The 16,845-nt window shown below is 38.8% G+C and overlaps 13 protein-coding genes across 13 annotated transcripts, besides 25 other annotated features; 12 read left to right on the forward strand and 1 right to left on the reverse strand. All coding sequences in view use genetic code 2, as the record gives it.

Annotated features, from left to right (window-relative positions):
* Window positions 1–70, forward strand: a tRNA (tRNA-Phe).
* Window positions 71–1,044, forward strand: an rRNA (12S ribosomal RNA).
* Window positions 1,045–1,115, forward strand: a tRNA (tRNA-Val).
* Window positions 1,116–2,721, forward strand: an rRNA (16S ribosomal RNA).
* Window positions 2,722–2,797, forward strand: a tRNA (tRNA-Leu).
* A 1-nt stretch (window position 2,798) lies between these two features.
* On the forward strand, window positions 2,799–3,769 carry ND1 (NADH dehydrogenase subunit 1). Its single transcript has one exon. A coding segment is annotated over exon 1 (971 nt).
* Window positions 3,770–3,839, forward strand: a tRNA (tRNA-Ile).
* Window positions 3,839–3,911, reverse strand: a tRNA (tRNA-Gln).
* Window positions 3,911–3,979, forward strand: a tRNA (tRNA-Met).
* On the forward strand, window positions 3,980–5,018 carry ND2 (NADH dehydrogenase subunit 2). The gene has a single exon. A coding segment is annotated over exon 1 (1,039 nt).
* Window positions 5,019–5,093, forward strand: a tRNA (tRNA-Trp).
* A 1-nt stretch (window position 5,094) lies between these two features.
* Window positions 5,095–5,163, reverse strand: a tRNA (tRNA-Ala).
* Window position 5,164: 1 nt separating this feature from the next.
* Window positions 5,165–5,237, reverse strand: a tRNA (tRNA-Asn).
* Window positions 5,238–5,262: 25 nt separating this feature from the next.
* Window positions 5,263–5,329, reverse strand: a tRNA (tRNA-Cys).
* Window positions 5,330–5,400, reverse strand: a tRNA (tRNA-Tyr).
* Window position 5,401: 1 nt separating this feature from the next.
* COX1 (cytochrome c oxidase subunit I) lies at window positions 5,402–6,949 on the forward strand. Its single transcript has one exon. The coding sequence runs from the start codon at window positions 5,402–5,404 to the stop codon at window positions 6,947–6,949; it is 1,548 nt and encodes a 515-aa protein (YP_009684392.1).
* Window positions 6,941–7,011, reverse strand: a tRNA (tRNA-Ser).
* Window positions 7,012–7,081, forward strand: a tRNA (tRNA-Asp).
* On the forward strand, window positions 7,082–7,768 carry COX2 (cytochrome c oxidase subunit II). The gene has a single exon. It carries the CDS (start codon window positions 7,082–7,084, stop codon window positions 7,766–7,768), a length of 687 nt encoding a protein of 228 aa, YP_009684393.1.
* Window positions 7,769–7,771: 3 nt separating this feature from the next.
* Window positions 7,772–7,842, forward strand: a tRNA (tRNA-Lys).
* A 1-nt stretch (window position 7,843) lies between these two features.
* On the forward strand, window positions 7,844–8,011 carry ATP8 (ATP synthase F0 subunit 8). The gene has a single exon. It carries the CDS (start codon window positions 7,844–7,846, stop codon window positions 8,009–8,011), a length of 168 nt encoding a protein of 55 aa, YP_009684394.1.
* ATP6 (ATP synthase F0 subunit 6) lies at window positions 8,002–8,685 on the forward strand. Its single transcript has one exon. The coding sequence runs from the start codon at window positions 8,002–8,004 to the stop codon at window positions 8,683–8,685; it is 684 nt and encodes a 227-aa protein (YP_009684395.1).
* Window positions 8,685–9,468, forward strand: COX3 (cytochrome c oxidase subunit III). Its single transcript has one exon. A coding segment is annotated over exon 1 (784 nt).
* Window positions 9,469–9,536, forward strand: a tRNA (tRNA-Gly).
* ND3 (NADH dehydrogenase subunit 3) lies at window positions 9,537–9,885 on the forward strand. Its single transcript has one exon. A coding segment is annotated over exon 1 (349 nt).
* Window positions 9,886–9,956, forward strand: a tRNA (tRNA-Arg).
* Window positions 9,957–10,253, forward strand: ND4L (NADH dehydrogenase subunit 4L). Its single transcript has one exon. It carries the CDS (start codon window positions 9,957–9,959, stop codon window positions 10,251–10,253), a length of 297 nt encoding a protein of 98 aa, YP_009684398.1.
* Window positions 10,247–11,624, forward strand: ND4 (NADH dehydrogenase subunit 4). The gene has a single exon. A coding segment is annotated over exon 1 (1,378 nt).
* Window positions 11,625–11,692, forward strand: a tRNA (tRNA-His).
* Window positions 11,693–11,758, forward strand: a tRNA (tRNA-Ser).
* Window positions 11,759–11,830, forward strand: a tRNA (tRNA-Leu).
* Window positions 11,831–11,843: 13 nt separating this feature from the next.
* Window positions 11,844–13,631, forward strand: ND5 (NADH dehydrogenase subunit 5). The gene has a single exon. It carries the CDS (start codon window positions 11,844–11,846, stop codon window positions 13,629–13,631), a length of 1,788 nt encoding a protein of 595 aa, YP_009684400.1.
* On the reverse strand, window positions 13,627–14,151 carry ND6 (NADH dehydrogenase subunit 6). Its single transcript has one exon. The coding sequence runs from the start codon at window positions 14,149–14,151 to the stop codon at window positions 13,627–13,629; it is 525 nt and encodes a 174-aa protein (YP_009684401.1).
* Window positions 14,152–14,217, reverse strand: a tRNA (tRNA-Glu).
* A 6-nt stretch (window positions 14,218–14,223) lies between these two features.
* CYTB (cytochrome b) lies at window positions 14,224–15,367 on the forward strand. The gene has a single exon. A coding segment is annotated over exon 1 (1,144 nt).
* Window positions 15,368–15,438, forward strand: a tRNA (tRNA-Thr).
* A 1-nt stretch (window position 15,439) lies between these two features.
* Window positions 15,440–15,508, reverse strand: a tRNA (tRNA-Pro).
* Window positions 15,509–16,460: a sequence feature (control region).
* The last annotated feature ends 385 nt before the right edge of the window (window positions 16,461–16,845 follow it).

The following is a 16,845-nucleotide window of genomic DNA, read 5'->3' on the forward strand; positions in this document are numbered from 1 at the left end:
GTTATTGTAGCTTATCACAAAGCATGGCACTGAAGTTGCCAAGATGGATAACCTACATATCCCAAAAACACAAAGATTTGGTCCTAACCTTACTGTTATTTTTTACTAAAATTACACATGCAAGCATCAACGCACCAGTGAAAACACCCTAACAGTCTTACCAGACAAAAGGAGTTGGTATCAGGCACACCACGACAGCCCAAAACACCTAGCCTCCTGCCACACCCCCAAGGGCACCTCAGCAGTGATAAAAATTAAGCAATAAGTGAAAGCTTGACTTAGTCATAGTAAACAGAGTTGGTAAATCTCGTGCCAGCCACCGCGGTTATACAAGAAACTCAAACTAACAGAAAACCGGCGTAAAGTGTGACTAAAACTACTAATCCTAAAAATTAAGGAAAACCCCATACTCAACTGTCATACGTAAAAGTATACATTAACCCAATGTGAAAACAACCTTAATGAAATAGAACCATTTGAACTCACGATCGCTAAGACACAAACTGGGATTAGATACCCCACTATGCCTAGCCCTAAACCCAAATATTTAATACACAAAAATATTCGCCAGAGAACTACGAGCAAAACGCTTAAAACTCTAAGGACTTGGCGGTACTTCAAACCCCCCTAGAGGAGCCTGTTCTATAATCGATAATCCACGATCTACCTAACCATCTCTTGCCAATACCGCCTATATACCACCGTCACCAGCTTACCCCATGAGGGGTACAAAAGTAAGCAAAACAACTAACAACAGCTAGCAAGTCAGGTCAAGGTGTAGCTAATTGAGATGGAAGAAATGGGCTACATTTTCTATACTAGAAATTAACTAACAGAAAGGAACTATGAAACCAGTCCTATAAGTAGGATTTAGCAGTAAACTGGGATCAAAATACCCAATTTAAGCCGGTCCTGAAGTACGCACACACCGCCCGTCACCCTCCTCAAACAAACTAACAACACCAATAAATTAAAACATAAAAACACAACAGATGAGGCAAGTCGTAACAAGGTAAGTACACCGGAAGGTGTACTTGGGATATTCAAAACATAGCTTAACCAAAAGCATTCAGCTTACACCTGAAAGATTGTCCATTAAAACAGGACTATTTTGAGCAATAACCTAGCCCAACCATAACAAACATAACACAATAAACAAACCATCCTACCAAGACCAAACAAAACATTTTTAACACCTCTTAGTATAGGCGATAGAAAAGACAGTTGGAGCAATAAAGACAGTACCGTAAGGGAAAGGTGAAAAACAATGAAACAATCACTAAGCCATATAAAAGCAAAGATAAACCCTTGTACCTTCCGCATCATGATTTAGCCAGCATATTCAAGCAAAGAGACCTAAAGTATGAACCCCCGAAACCAAGTGAGCTACTTAAAGACAGCCCAATTAGGCTAAATCCGTCTCTGTGGCAAAAGAGTGGAAAGATCTATAAGTAGAGGTGAAAAGCCTAACGAACTTGGTGATAGCTGGTTGCTCAATAAAAGAATATAAGTTCAACCTTAAACCTTCTATAAAACAACTTAAAGTAAAAAGAAAAGTTTAAGATTTATTCAATTGGGGTACAGCCCAATTGAAAAAGGATACAACCTAAAACGGAGGACAAAACACATAAACATCCACTACCTGTAGGCCTTAAAGCAGCCACCAACAAAGAAAGCGTCAAAGCTCACTACAACAACAAAACAGTAACACAAATTTTCTCCCCAAATAACATTGAGCCATTCTACCACAATAGAAGAACTAATGCTAAAATGAGTAACAAGAAGATAAACTTCTCTAATGCGCTAGCTTAAATCATGACAGATAAACTACTGATTATTAACACCGCTATAAAACCAATAATGCTTAAAACACCCTATAAGACTTAACTGTTAACCCAACACAGGAGCGCACACAAGAAAGATTAAAATTTGTAAAAGGAACTAGGCAAATCAAACGAACCCGACTGTTTACCAAAAACATAGCCCCTAGCAATACACAAGTATTAGGGGTAATGCCTGCCCAGTGACTCTGTTAAACGGCCGCGGTATCCTAACCGTGCAAAGGTAGCGCAATCACTTGTCTTTTAAATAAAGACTAGAATGAATGGCCAAACGAGGTTCTACCTGTCTCTTACAAACAATCAGTGAAATTGATCTTCCCGTGCAAAAGCGAGAATAATACTATAAGACGAGAAGACCCTGTGGAACTTCAAACATGAAATCAACTATCACCAACATCAACCTAACCAAGGCCTATTAAAATAACACCTGATTTCTATTTTCGGTTGGGGCGACCTCGGAGAAAAACAAAACCTCCGAAAAAAGAACTATTCTTTTAAACCTAGACTAACAACTCAAAGTGCTATCAGCATAAACGATCCAATATACTTGATCAACGGACTAAGCTACCCCAGGGATAACAGCGCAATCCCATCATAGAGTCCCTATCGACGATGGGGTTTACGACCTCGATGTTGGATCAGGACATCCTGATGGTGTAACCGCTATCAAGGGTTCGTTTGTTCAACGATTAATAGTCCTACGTGATCTGAGTTCAGACCGGAGCAATCCAGGTCGGTTTCTATCTATAAACTTGAGCCTTTTCTAGTACGAAAGGACCGAAAAGACAAGGCCAATATCATAAAACAAGCCTTACCTTACATTAGTGAAAACAACTTAACTAACAATAAGACAAAAATCCTGACCCAAAAAAAGGGTCTAATTGGGGTGGCAGAGACAGGTATAAATGCAAGAGACCTAAACCCTCTATCCAGGGGTTCAACTCCCCTTCCCAATTCATGAAAACACTACTATCCAACCTCATGTCACCACTAATATACATAATCCCAATCCTAATTGCCGTAGCCTTCTTCACATTAATTGAACGAAAGGTACTAGGGTACATGCAATCCCGAAAAGGCCCTAACATCGTAGGACCATACGGACTACTACAACCAGTAGCAGACGGGGTAAAACTATTCATTAAAGAACCAATCTACCCATCAAATTCATCAATCACACTATTCACCCTATCCCCAATTCTAGCCCTACTACTCGCCCTATCAATTTGACTTCCCCTCCCAATTCCATTTCCACTAGCCGACCTCAACCTTGGTATTCTATTTCTAATTTCTATTTCAAGCCTCATAGTCTACTCAATCCTCTGATCAGGATGATCCTCAAACTCAAAGTACGCCTTAATAGGTGCCCTACGAGCAGTCGCCCAAACCATCTCATACGAAGTGACCCTAGGAATCATCCTACTATCCCTCATTCTCTTCTCAGGGGGCTTTAACATACAAACATTCATAACAACACAAGAACCAATATACCTAATATTCTCCACCTGACCACTCATAATAATATGATATATCTCTACACTTGCCGAAACCAACCGAGCACCATTCGACCTAACCGAAGGTGAATCTGAACTTGTATCCGGATTTAACGTCGAATATGCCGCCGGACCATTCACCCTATTCTTCCTAGCAGAGTACTCAAACATCCTAATAATAAACACCCTAACCACCATCCTATTCCTGAACCCAGCCCACATCAGCAATACCCCAGAACTATTCTCCATATCACTAATCTCAAAAGTAATATTACTATCAGCAGGATTCCTATGAATCCGAGCTTCTTACCCCCGATTCCGATACGACCAACTTATACATCTCCTGTGAAAAAACTTTCTCCCAATCACCCTAGCACTATGCCTTTGACACATATCAATACCAACTGCTTTATCAGGACTACCTCCAATACCATAGGACACGTGCCTGAACTAAAGGATCACCTTGATGGGGTGAATAATAGAGGTTAAAACCCACTCGTTTCCTTAGAAAAATAGGACTCGAACCTACACCAGGAAGATCAAAACTCCCCATACTTCCATATTGTACTATATTCTAGTAAAGTCAGCTAAATAAGCTCTCGGGCCCATACCCCGAAAATGCAGGTTTAAATCCTCCCTATACTAATGAACCCACACGCAAGTATAATCATCACCTCAAGCCTAATCATAGGACCACTACTCACAATATCCAGCAACCACTGAATCCTAGCATGAACAGGGTTAGAAATTAGCACCCTAGCCATCATCCCACTAATCGCCAAACAACATCACCCACGCGCAACCGAAGCCGCCATCAAGTACTTCCTAACACAAGCAACCGCCTCAACATTAATCTTATTCTCCAGCATCATTAATGCGTGAACATTAGGCCAATGAGACATCACACAAATATCCAACAACATCCCATGCACAATTCTCACTACAGCTCTAGCCATCAAACTAGGATTAGCCCCATTCCACTTCTGATTGCCAGAAGTACTTCAAGGAACTACTACAACAACTGCCCTAATTTTAACCACCTGACAAAAACTAGCACCATTATCTCTACTAGTAATAACCGCCCAATCCCTAAATACACCATTAATACTAACATTAGGACTAACATCCGCCATTATCGCCGGGTGAAATGGACTAAACCAAACTCAACTTCGAAAAATCATAGCATTTTCCTCAATCGCCCACCTAGGATGAATGACTACAATCCTCACTCTATCACCTAAACTCATACTACTCACATTCTACACGTACATTATTATAACCTCCACAATATTCCTAATAATCAAACTTCTGGAAACAAACAAAATCTCAGTAATAATAACATCCTGAACAAAACTACCAGTACTAAATACTACAATAATGCTTACCCTCATATCACTAGCAGGCCTACCACCACTAACAGGATTTATACCAAAATGACTTATCATTCAAGAACTGACTAAACAACAAATACTCATCATAGCTACCATAATAGCCCTATTATCACTACTTAACCTATTCTTCTACCTACGAATCTCATATTATGCAACCATTACACTACCCCCAAACTCCACTAGCTACTCACAACAATGACGACACAAACTAAGCCAAAAACACTACCTTGCCCCAATAACTACACTATCCACCACCATACTCCCAACTGTACCCACCCTACTAGCCATAACCTAGAAACTTAGGATAAACCTTAATAAACCAGGAGCCTTCAAAGCCCCAAACAAGAGACAAAACCTCTTAGTTTCTGATAAGACCTATAAGCCTCTATCTTATATCTCATGAATGCAACTCAAACACTTTAATTAAGCTAAGGCCTTACTAGACAAATGGGCCTCGATCCCATAATAATTTAGTTAACAGCTAAATACCCAATCCAGCGGGCTTTAGTCTACCTTTCCCGCTCTATAAAAAGCGGGAAAACCCCGACACCCATAAAGGTGTATCTTCAGACTTGCAATCTGACATGAACTTCACCACAGAGTTTGATAAGAAGAGGAATTAAACCCCTGTAAAAAGGTCTACAGCCCAACGCCTAAACATTCAGCCATCTTACCTGTGTTTTTAATCCGCTGATTTTTTTCTACCAACCATAAAGATATTGGTACCCTATACCTGATTTTCGGGGCCTGAGCAGGGATAATTGGAACAGCATTAAGCCTATTAATTCGTGCAGAACTCAGCCAGCCTGGAACTCTTCTAGGAGATGACCAAATTTACAATGTAATTGTCACAGCTCATGCATTTGTCATAATCTTCTTCATAGTTATACCAATCATGATTGGTGGGTTTGGAAACTGACTTGTACCACTAATAATTGGAGCACCAGACATAGCATTCCCACGAATAAATAACATAAGTTTCTGACTTCTACCGCCATCTCTACTACTACTTCTAGCCTCATCTGGAGTTGAAGCAGGTGCAGGCACAGGCTGAACAGTATACCCGCCATTAGCTGGAAACTTAGCCCATGCTGGTGCCTCTGTAGATCTAACTATTTTTTCCCTCCACCTGGCCGGAGTATCATCAATTCTTGGGGCTATTAACTTTATTACTACAGCAATCAACATAAAAGCACCAGCCATATCACAGTACCAAACACCACTATTTGTGTGATCAGTGCTTGTCACAGCTGTTCTTCTACTTCTTTCTTTACCAGTACTTGCCGCAGGCATCACCATACTACTAACAGACCGAAACTTAAACACAACTTTCTTCGACCCGTCAGGGGGTGGAGATCCAATCTTATACCAACATCTATTTTGATTCTTCGGCCACCCTGAGGTATACATCTTAATCCTACCAGGATTCGGCATAATCTCACATGTCATTACCTATTATACCGGTAAAAAAGAGCCATTTGGGTACATAGGGATAGTCTGGGCAATGATATCCATTGGGTTCCTTGGTTTTATTGTATGAGCCCACCACATATTTACAGTAGGGATAGATGTAGATACCCGAGCCTATTTTACATCAGCAACAATAATTATTGCCATCCCGACGGGAGTAAAAGTATTCAGCTGACTAGCCACCCTGCATGGCGGTATGATTAAATGAGATGCTGCTATGCTCTGAGCACTTGGTTTTATTTTCCTATTTACAGTCGGAGGTCTAACAGGCATTGTACTAGCCAACTCATCATTAGACATTGTACTCCACGACACTTACTATGTAGTAGCACACTTCCATTATGTCTTATCCATAGGAGCCGTATTCGCTATTATAGCAGGATTCACCCATTGATTCCCACTTTTTACTGGGTATTCACTACACCAAACCTGGACAAAAATCCATTTTGGTGTAATATTTGCAGGTGTTAACATAACCTTTTTCCCTCAACATTTCCTTGGCCTAGCCGGAATACCACGACGTTACTCTGACTACCCAGATGCTTACACTCTATGAAATTCTATCTCATCAATCGGATCTCTAATCTCCATAGTAGCAGTAATCATAATAATATTTATCATCTGAGAAGCATTCTCTTCAAAACGTAAAGTAATAACAGTCGAACTCATAACCACAAACGTAGAATGATTACACGGCTGCCCACCTCCATATCATACCTATGAAGAACCAGCTCACGTACAAACCCAAGAAAGGAGGGAATCGAACCCCCTTAAATTAGTTTCAAGCCAACTACATAACCATTATGTTCCCTTCTTAAGACGTTAGTAAAACACATTACCTAACCTTGTCAAGGTTAAATTATAGGTTTAAACCCTTTACGACTTAATGGCACACCCATTACAATTAGGATTCCAAGATGCAATATCACCTGCGATAGAAGAACTACTTCATTTTCATGATCATACACTAATAATTGTATTTTTAATCAGCACCCTCGTACTTTACATCATCACCCTAATAATAACAACTAAACTAACATATATTAGTACCATAAACGCTCAAGAAGTAGAAATAGTTTGAACCGTACTGCCAGCCATTGTCCTAATCACTATTGCACTACCCTCCCTACGGGTTCTCTACCTTATAGACGAAATCAACGACCCACATCTAACCATCAAAGCCATAGGACATCAATGATACTGAACATACGAATACACTGACTATGAAAACCTTGAATTTGACTCTTACATAATCCCAACTCAAAACCTTCCATACGGATACTTCCGGCTGTTAGAAGTAGACCACCGCATAGTAATACCCATAGAATCCCCAATTCGAATACTAATCTCAGCCGAAGACGTCCTACACTCATGAGCAGTTCCATCACTAGGTGTAAAATCAGATGCAGTCCCAGGACGATTAAACCAATCAACCTTCATCATTATACGCCCAGGGGTATTCTATGGACAATGTTCAGAAATCTGCGGAGCCAACCATAGCTTTATGCCAATCGTAGTGGAATCCGTACCCTTAGAGCACTTCGAAAACTGATCTTCACTAATATTATCATAGTCGCCGCTGAGTAGCTAAACAGGATAGCGCTAGCCTTTTAAGCTAGAAAAGAGAATTTCCACCCTCCTCAGTGATATGCCACAATTAAACCCAGACCCATGATTCCTAATTCTTTCATCCACATGATTGACATACACCATAATTCTTCAACCAAAAATTTCATCCTACCTTTCAATAAATAATCCTACCAACAAAAACAATAAAATCGCCCACACAAAACCATGAACCTGACCATGAACTTAACATTCTTTGACCAATTCATAAGCCCTCAAATCCTTGGAGTTCCATTAATTATTCTAGCCATACTTACACCATCAGTCATCTTTCCAACCCAAAATAACCGATGACTAACTAACCGACTTTCAACCTTACAATTATGAACAATAAATTTATTCACAAAACAATTAATACTACCAATCAATAAAACAGGACACAAATGATCTATTATCTTGACATCATTGATAATTATACTATTAATAATCAACCTATTAGGACTATTACCGTACACATTTACCCCAACCACACAACTCTCTATAAACATAGGACTAGCCGTCCCAATATGAGCGGCCACAGTACTAACAGGCCTACGAAACCAACTAACAACATCACTAGGACACTTACTACCAGAAGGCACCCCAACCCCACTTACCCCAATCCTTATTATCATCGAAACAATCAGCCTATTTATCCGACCATTAGCCTTAGGTGTCCGACTCACAGCCAATCTAACAGCCGGCCACTTATTAATTCAACTTACCTCTACCGCAGCATTAGCCCTACTACCAACAATAACAACCTTATCCATTCTAACCATAATAGTTCTTTTACTATTAACAATTTTAGAGTTAGCAGTAGCTATAATTCAAGCTTACGTATTCGTCCTATTACTTAGCCTCTACCTACAAGAAAACACCTAATGACCCACCAAACACACGCCTACCACATAGTAGATCCAAGCCCATGACCACTAACAGGTGCAACAGCAGCATTACTAATAACCTCAGGACTTGCCATATGATTTCACTATAGCTCAATACTATTAATAGCTTTGGGCCTATTAACCATATTACTCACCATACTTCAATGATGACGGGATATTGTACGAGAAGGAACATTCCAAGGACACCACACCCTACCAGTACAAAAAGGCCTTCGATATGGCATAATCCTATTCATTACATCAGAAGTATTTTTCTTCATCGGGTTCTTCTGAGCCTTTTACCACTCTAGCCTTACTCCCACACCAGAACTAGGCGGTTGCTGACCACCAACAGGAATTACCCCACTAAATCCATTCGAAGTTCCACTACTAAATACAGCCGTCTTATTAGCCTCAGGCGTAACAATCACCTGGGCCCACCACAGCTTAATAGAATCAAACCGAAACCAAACCACTCAGGCCCTAGGCCTCACAATTTTACTTGGATTATATTTTACAGTACTACAAGCCATAGAATACTACGAAGCTCCTTTCACAATTGCCGATGGTGTATACGGCTCAACATTTTTTGTTGCAACAGGCTTCCATGGATTACATGTAATCATCGGATCTACATTCCTAATCGTATGCCTAATGCGACAAATCAAGTATCACTTCACCTCCACCCACCACTTCGGATTCGAAGCAGCCGCTTGATATTGACATTTTGTAGATGTTGTCTGACTGTTCCTATACGTGTCAATCTACTGATGAGGCTCATACTTTTCTAGTATAATAGTACAAGTGACTTCCAATCACTAAGTTTTAGCTTAATCCTAAAGAAAAGTAATGAACGTCACAATCTCAATTATAACTATCTCTCTTGCCCTATCCGTGGTTTTAATAACGCTAAATTATTGACTTACACTAATAAAACCAGACAATGAAAAACTATCTCCATACGAATGCGGATTCGACCCATTAGAATCTGCTCGATTACCATTTTCAATTCGATTCTTCCTAGTAGCAATCTTGTTCCTCCTATTTGATTTAGAAATCGCACTATTACTTCCACTACCATGAGCAATTCAACTCCCACACCCAACCAAATCTTTCACTTGGGCTTTTATCATCTTACTACTACTAACATTAGGCCTTATGTACGAATGAATTCAAGGAGGCCTAGAGTGGGCAGAGTAGGTAACTAGTCTAACACAAGACAACTAATTTCGACTTAGTCAATCGTGATTAAACTTCACGGCTATCAAAATGACACCAACACATTTCAGCTACTACTCTGCCTTTATCATCAGCATTACAGGCCTCTCACTACATCGAACCCACCTAATCTCAACTTTATTATGTCTTGAGGGGATAATATTATCCCTATTCGTTGCCTTATCCATATGACCAATTCAACTACAAACCTCATCATTCATGCTCATACCAATACTAATACTATCCTTCTCAGCCTGCGAAGCCGGCATGGGCCTATCACTATTAGTAGCATCCTCACGAACTCATGGATCAGACCGTCTGCAAAACCTAAATTTATTACAATGCTAAAAATTATTATCCCAACAGTCATACTATTACCAACAGTCACATTATGTAAACCAAAACAATTATGAACAACCGCATTAACACACAGCCTTGGAATCGCCCTATTAAGCCTACAGTGATTCAAACCATCCATAGGACTAACAACCTTCTCCAACCACTACTTAGGAATAGACCTAATCTCCTCCCCACTACTAATTTTATCATGCTGACTCACCCCCCTCATAATCTTAGCTAGTCAAAACCACTTAACTATAGAACCAATCTCACGAAAACGAACATTTATCCTCACCATCATCCTACTACAAATTTCACTAATCCTAGCCTTCTCTGCCACAGAACTAATCATATTCTTTATTGCATTCGAGGCTACACTAATTCCAACACTAGTAATCATTACACGATGGGGCAATCAAATAGAACGACTAAATGCAGGAACCTATTTCCTATTCTACACCCTAGCAGGATCTTTACCACTATTAGTAGCTCTCCTATCTATACAAACCCAAAACGGCACTCTATCTACTTGCATAATACAACTAAACCAGCCAACTATAATATACTCATGAACTAACTCAATATGATGATTCGCATTATTGACCGCCTTCATAATTAAAATGCCCCTATATGGCCTACATTTATGACTACCGAAAGCACATGTAGAGGCCCCAATTGCAGGATCAATAATTCTAGCAGCAGTACTACTAAAACTAGGTGGATACGGCATTATCCGCATCACAATAACACTAGATCCACTATCAAAAATACTCTCATACCCATTCATGGTGATAGCACTCTGAGGGGTAATTATAACCAGCTCAATCTGTTTACGCCAAACAGACCTAAAATCACTAATTGCTTACTCATCTGTAAGCCACATAGGCCTAGTTATTGCCTCAACCCTAGCACAAACTCAATGATCATACACCGGTGCTATCACCCTAATAATTGCCCATGGCCTAACATCATCCATACTCTTCTGCTTGGCCAATACCAACTACGAACGAACTCATAGCCGAACACTGCTCCTAACCCGAAACATACAATCACTATTGCCACTAATAGGGTTATGATGACTCCTAGCTAGTCTTACCAACATAGCCCTTCCACCAACCATTAATTTAATAGGGGAACTAACCATTATCGTCTCATTATTCAACTGGTCAAATATCACAATCCTAGTTACAGGACTAGGTACACTAATCACAGCTACCTACACACTATACATGCTAATCACTACTCAATGAGGAGAAACCCCATCACACATAAAAACAATCTCCCCCACTCACACACGAGAACATCTACTTATAATACTACACATTTTACCAATAACACTATTAATGATAAAACCAGAACTAATCTGAGGCACCTTCAACTGTTAATATAGTTTAAAAAAACATTAGACTGTGGCTCTAAAAATAGGAGTTCAAACCTCCTTATAAACCGAGAGAGGTATAATACAATAAGAACTGCTAACTCTTATACCTGAGACTAACAACCCCAGCTCCCTCACTTTTAAAGGATAGAAGTCAACCCGTTGGTTTTAGGAACCATCCACCCTTGGTGCAACTCCAAGTAAAAGTTATGACCCTACTTATAAATACCACCATACTCTTAACACTATTCATATTAACACTGCCCCTAATAACACCCATATACCCAACCATAAAAGCAAAAACAGCTGTAAAAATAGCATTTTTTACATCAGTACCCCCATTAATCATATTTACCCTCCTAGACATTGAATCCATCATCACCAATTTTCATTGATCTCACACATCCACATTTAACATTAACATAAGTTTTAAACTAGACCAATACTCAATAATATTCGTACCTATCGCCCTCTACGTCACATGATCCATTTTAGAATTTACCAATTGATACATATCCACAGACCCAGACATCCTAAAATTCTTCAAGTACCTATTAATCTTCCTAGTGGCCATAATAATCCTAGTGACAGCCAACAATATATTCCAATTTTTCATTGGATGAGAAGGAGTAGGAATCATATCATTCCTATTAATTGGATGATGACGAGGGCGAACAGAAGCAAACTCATCAGCCCTACAGGCTATCATCTACAACCGCATAGGAGACATCGGACTAATCCTCAGCATATCATGATTGGCAGTAAACACAAACACATGGGAACTTCAACAGATATTCACCTGCACAAACCCCACCCCCCTACTCCCCCTACTTGGCCTAATTCTAGCTGCAACTGGAAAATCAGCCCAATTTGGCCTCCACCCGTGATTACCAGCAGCTATAGAAGGTCCAACTCCAGTCTCAGCATTACTACACTCCAGCACTATAGTAATTGCAGGTATCTTCCTACTTATCCGAATACATCCAATCCTAACCACAAACAACTCAGCCCTAACAACCTGCCTCTGCTTAGGAGCTATCACCACCCTATTCACAGCATTTTGCGCTCTAACCCAAAACGACATCAAAAAAATCATTGCTTTCTCCACATCAAGTCAATTAGGCCTCATAATAGTAAGCATTGGCCTAAACCAACCACAACTAGCTTTCCTACACATCTCCATACACGCTTTCTTTAAAGCCATACTTTTCTTATGCTCCGGCTCCATTATTCACAACCTCAACAACGAACAAGACATCCGAAAAATAGGAGGACTCCATAAATCCTTACCAATTACCTCTTCATGTCTAACCATTGGTAGCCTAGCACTCACAGGCATACCATTCATAACTGGATTTTACTCCAAAGATATTATTATCGAAACCATAAATACATCATATCTAAACGCCTGAGCCCTACTCCTAACACTAACCGCAACCTCATTCACTGCAATTTACAGTTTACGAATCATAACATTCGTACAAACAGGACAACCCCGATACCACTCCGCAATATTACTAAACGAAAACAACCCAACAATCATCAACCCAATTACCCGCCTTGCCATAGGCAGCATTATCGCCGGACTGATCATCTCAATAAACATTACACCTCTAAAAACCCAACCAACAACAATACCAACGTACATTAAAATTGCAGCACTAGTAGTAACAATCCTGGGCCTACTTCTAGCCCTGGAACTAACCATAATAACCAACAAAATAACCCCAAAACCCTCAAACACCCACAACCTTTCCAATTTACTAGCCTATTTCAACACCCTAACCCACCGCTCACTCCCAATTACCAACCTAAAATTTAGCCAAAACATCGCAACCCACTTAATCGACCTATCCTGATACGAGAACATCGGCCCAAAAGGACTAACTAAATTACAAATCACCCCAATCACAATAATCTCATCATCGCAAAAAGGTCTTATTAAAACCTATATAACCTCATTCATCATATCAATCGCACTAATCACACTACTAATCACTATATCCTAATTGCACGAAGCACCCCACGAGAAAGCCCATAAACCAACTCTAGCACAACAAACAGTGTCAACAACAACCCCCAACCAGCAATCAAAAGAATCCCCTTACCAAGACCATAAAACCACGAAACTCCACCAAAATCTAAACGAACAACAAATAACCCATCAGCATCAGTAGTACTATCACCAAAATCTTCCACACTCCAAAAACTATAATCTATCATCACAAGCCACATAGCAGCAATTACACAACACAACCAATAAATAATCACATCCAAACTTCCCCAGCCAGCGGGATAAGGCTCCGCCGCCAACGCTGACGAATAAGCAAAAATAACCAACATACCCCCTAAATAAATCAAAAACAAAACCAAAGAAACAAAAGATCCACCCTTACCAACCAACACTGCACACCCAGAAGCCGCCCCCAAAACCAAACTAAGCACTCCATAATGAGGAGAAGAACTACAAGAAACACCTACCATCCAAAAAACAAAACAAAACCCAAATAAAAACATGAAATACATCATAATTCTTGCCTGGACTCTAACCAAGACTTATGATCTGAAAAACCACCGTTGTATTCAACTACAAAAACCTTAATGGCCACAAACTTACGAAAAACCCATCCACTAATAAAAATCATCAATAACTCATTCATTGACCTACCAAGCCCCTCAAATATCTCAGCCTGATGAAACTTCGGATCTCTTCTTGGCATCTGTTTAATCCTACAAATTATCACAGGAATTTTCCTAGCAATACACTACTCACCAAACATCTCACTAGCATTCTCATCAGTAGCCCACATCACCCGAGACGTACAATACGGGTGACTCATCCGAAACATACATGCCAACGGAGCCTCCATCTTCTTTATATGTATTTATCTTCACATCGGCCGAGGAATTTATTACGGCTCATATTTATATAAAGAAACTTGAAACACAGGAATCATCTTACTATTTACAGTCATAGCCACCGCATTCGTTGGCTACGTCCTACCATGGGGCCAAATATCATTCTGAGGTGCTACCGTTATCACCAACCTACTCTCAGCTATCCCATACATTGGTGATACTCTAGTACAATGAATCTGAGGTGGATTCTCAGTAGACAACGCCACCCTAACCCGATTCTTCACCTTCCACTTCCTACTCCCCTTCACTATCATCGGCTTAGCCATCACACACCTACTATTTCTTCATGAAACTGGATCAAATAACCCAACAGGGTTAAACTCAAACGCCGACAAAATTCCATTCCACCCATACTTCTCATACAAGGACCTTTTAGGACTTGTACTAATACTAGCTATCCTTCTAACCTTAACACTATTCTCCCCAAACCTACTGGGAGACCCAGATAATTTCACACCAGCCAACCCTCTATCAACCCCACCACACATTAAACCAGAATGGTACTTCTTATTCGCCTACGCAATTCTACGATCTATCCCAAACAAACTAGGGGGTGTACTTGCCCTGTTATTCTCCATTCTAGTATTATTCCTCATACCAACCTTACATACATCAAAACAACGCTCAACCATATTCCGACCACTAACCCAAACCCTATTCTGATGCCTAGTAGCTGACCTGTTAGTACTCACATGAATTGGTGGACAACCAGTAGAAGATCCATTTATCACAATCGGTCAAGCAGCCTCTATTCTATACTTCACAATCATCCTAATACTTATACCAATCACAGGAATAATCGAAAACAAAATATTAAACCTAAAATATTCTAGTAGCTTAATTAACAAAGCGCTGGTCTTGTAAACCAAAGATTGAAAACTACAACTTTCCTAGAATATCAAAAAAGAAGGACTAAAACCTCCATCCTCGGCCCCCAAAGCCGAAATTTTTACTAAACTATCTTTTGATAGGTATGCCCAACGCACTCTGCCGTGCACAGTAGAGAAATTTCCGTTATACTATACTATGTATTATCTTGCATTCATTTATTTACCGCTAGCATATCACCAGTAATATTACTGCTTAATTTTACTAAAGACATAATAAACTAAATAACTGGACTAAAACTTTATAGCAACATGAATATTATTTAGGTAATTTAAAGTTAATGATTTAAGGACATACCATTAAATACTGTTTGTCAACATGGATGTGGCACGGCTACTAGGTTATCTCTTAACTTAGCTAATCCCGAGAAATAAGCAACCCTTGTAAGTAAGATACTAAATTACCAGTTTCAAGTCCAAGTATTGATGGCGTACATAACTGATCTATTCTGGCCTCTGGTTGTTTTTTCAGGCACATTATATTGTTGAAGTTCATTCGTTTCTCTTTAAAAGGCCTCTGGTTAATGTGTTCTATACATCGATCTAATAACCTGACTATTCGTGTTCTTAAATGCATATAGTAGTTCTCTTTTTCTCTTTCTGTTCTCAGGCCCGCATAACTGATACCTGCCGACTAACTGAAACTGGACCCAAATCTAGAATGATTAACCTTGCAAGTTATGATATGGTATTATTAAGTTAATGCTTGTAGGACATAAATTTATACAAATATTCTCAACAGACGATTCCAAACTATTTACACAAACACACATATATTTTAAGCTAAACCCCCCCACCCCCATAGACTAAACACCAGTCCGAATAGTTGCTTACTTCTCGTCAAACCCCAAAATCCGAGAACAACTAGACTAACATAGTGCTGCCATGATACGTATGGAAATAAAAGTATCCACTAACACAAATTCAACCCAACTAACACTCACCAACCCAGTACCCCATATTATTATATTATTATATTATTATATTATTATATTATTATATTATTATATTATTATATTATTATATTATTATATTATTATATTATTATATTATTATATTATTATATTATTATATTATTATATTATTATATTATTATATTATTATATTATTATATTATTATATTATTATATTATTACATTATTATATCCGTACCGTACTACACTATACTATATCACATTATACTATATTATACTATATTATACTATATTATACTATATTATACTAAATTATATCACATTATATTATATTATATTATATTATATTATATTATATTATATTATATTATATTATATTATATTATATTATATTATATTATATTATATTATATTATATTATATTATATTATATTATATTATATTATATTATATTATATTATATTATATTATATTATATTATATATATATATATATATATATAT

Source organism: Gopherus evgoodei, mitochondrion (genome assembly GCF_007399415.2).
Source record: "Gopherus evgoodei ecotype Sinaloan lineage mitochondrion, complete sequence".
Taxonomy (NCBI): Eukaryota; Metazoa; Chordata; order Testudines; family Testudinidae; genus Gopherus; species Gopherus evgoodei.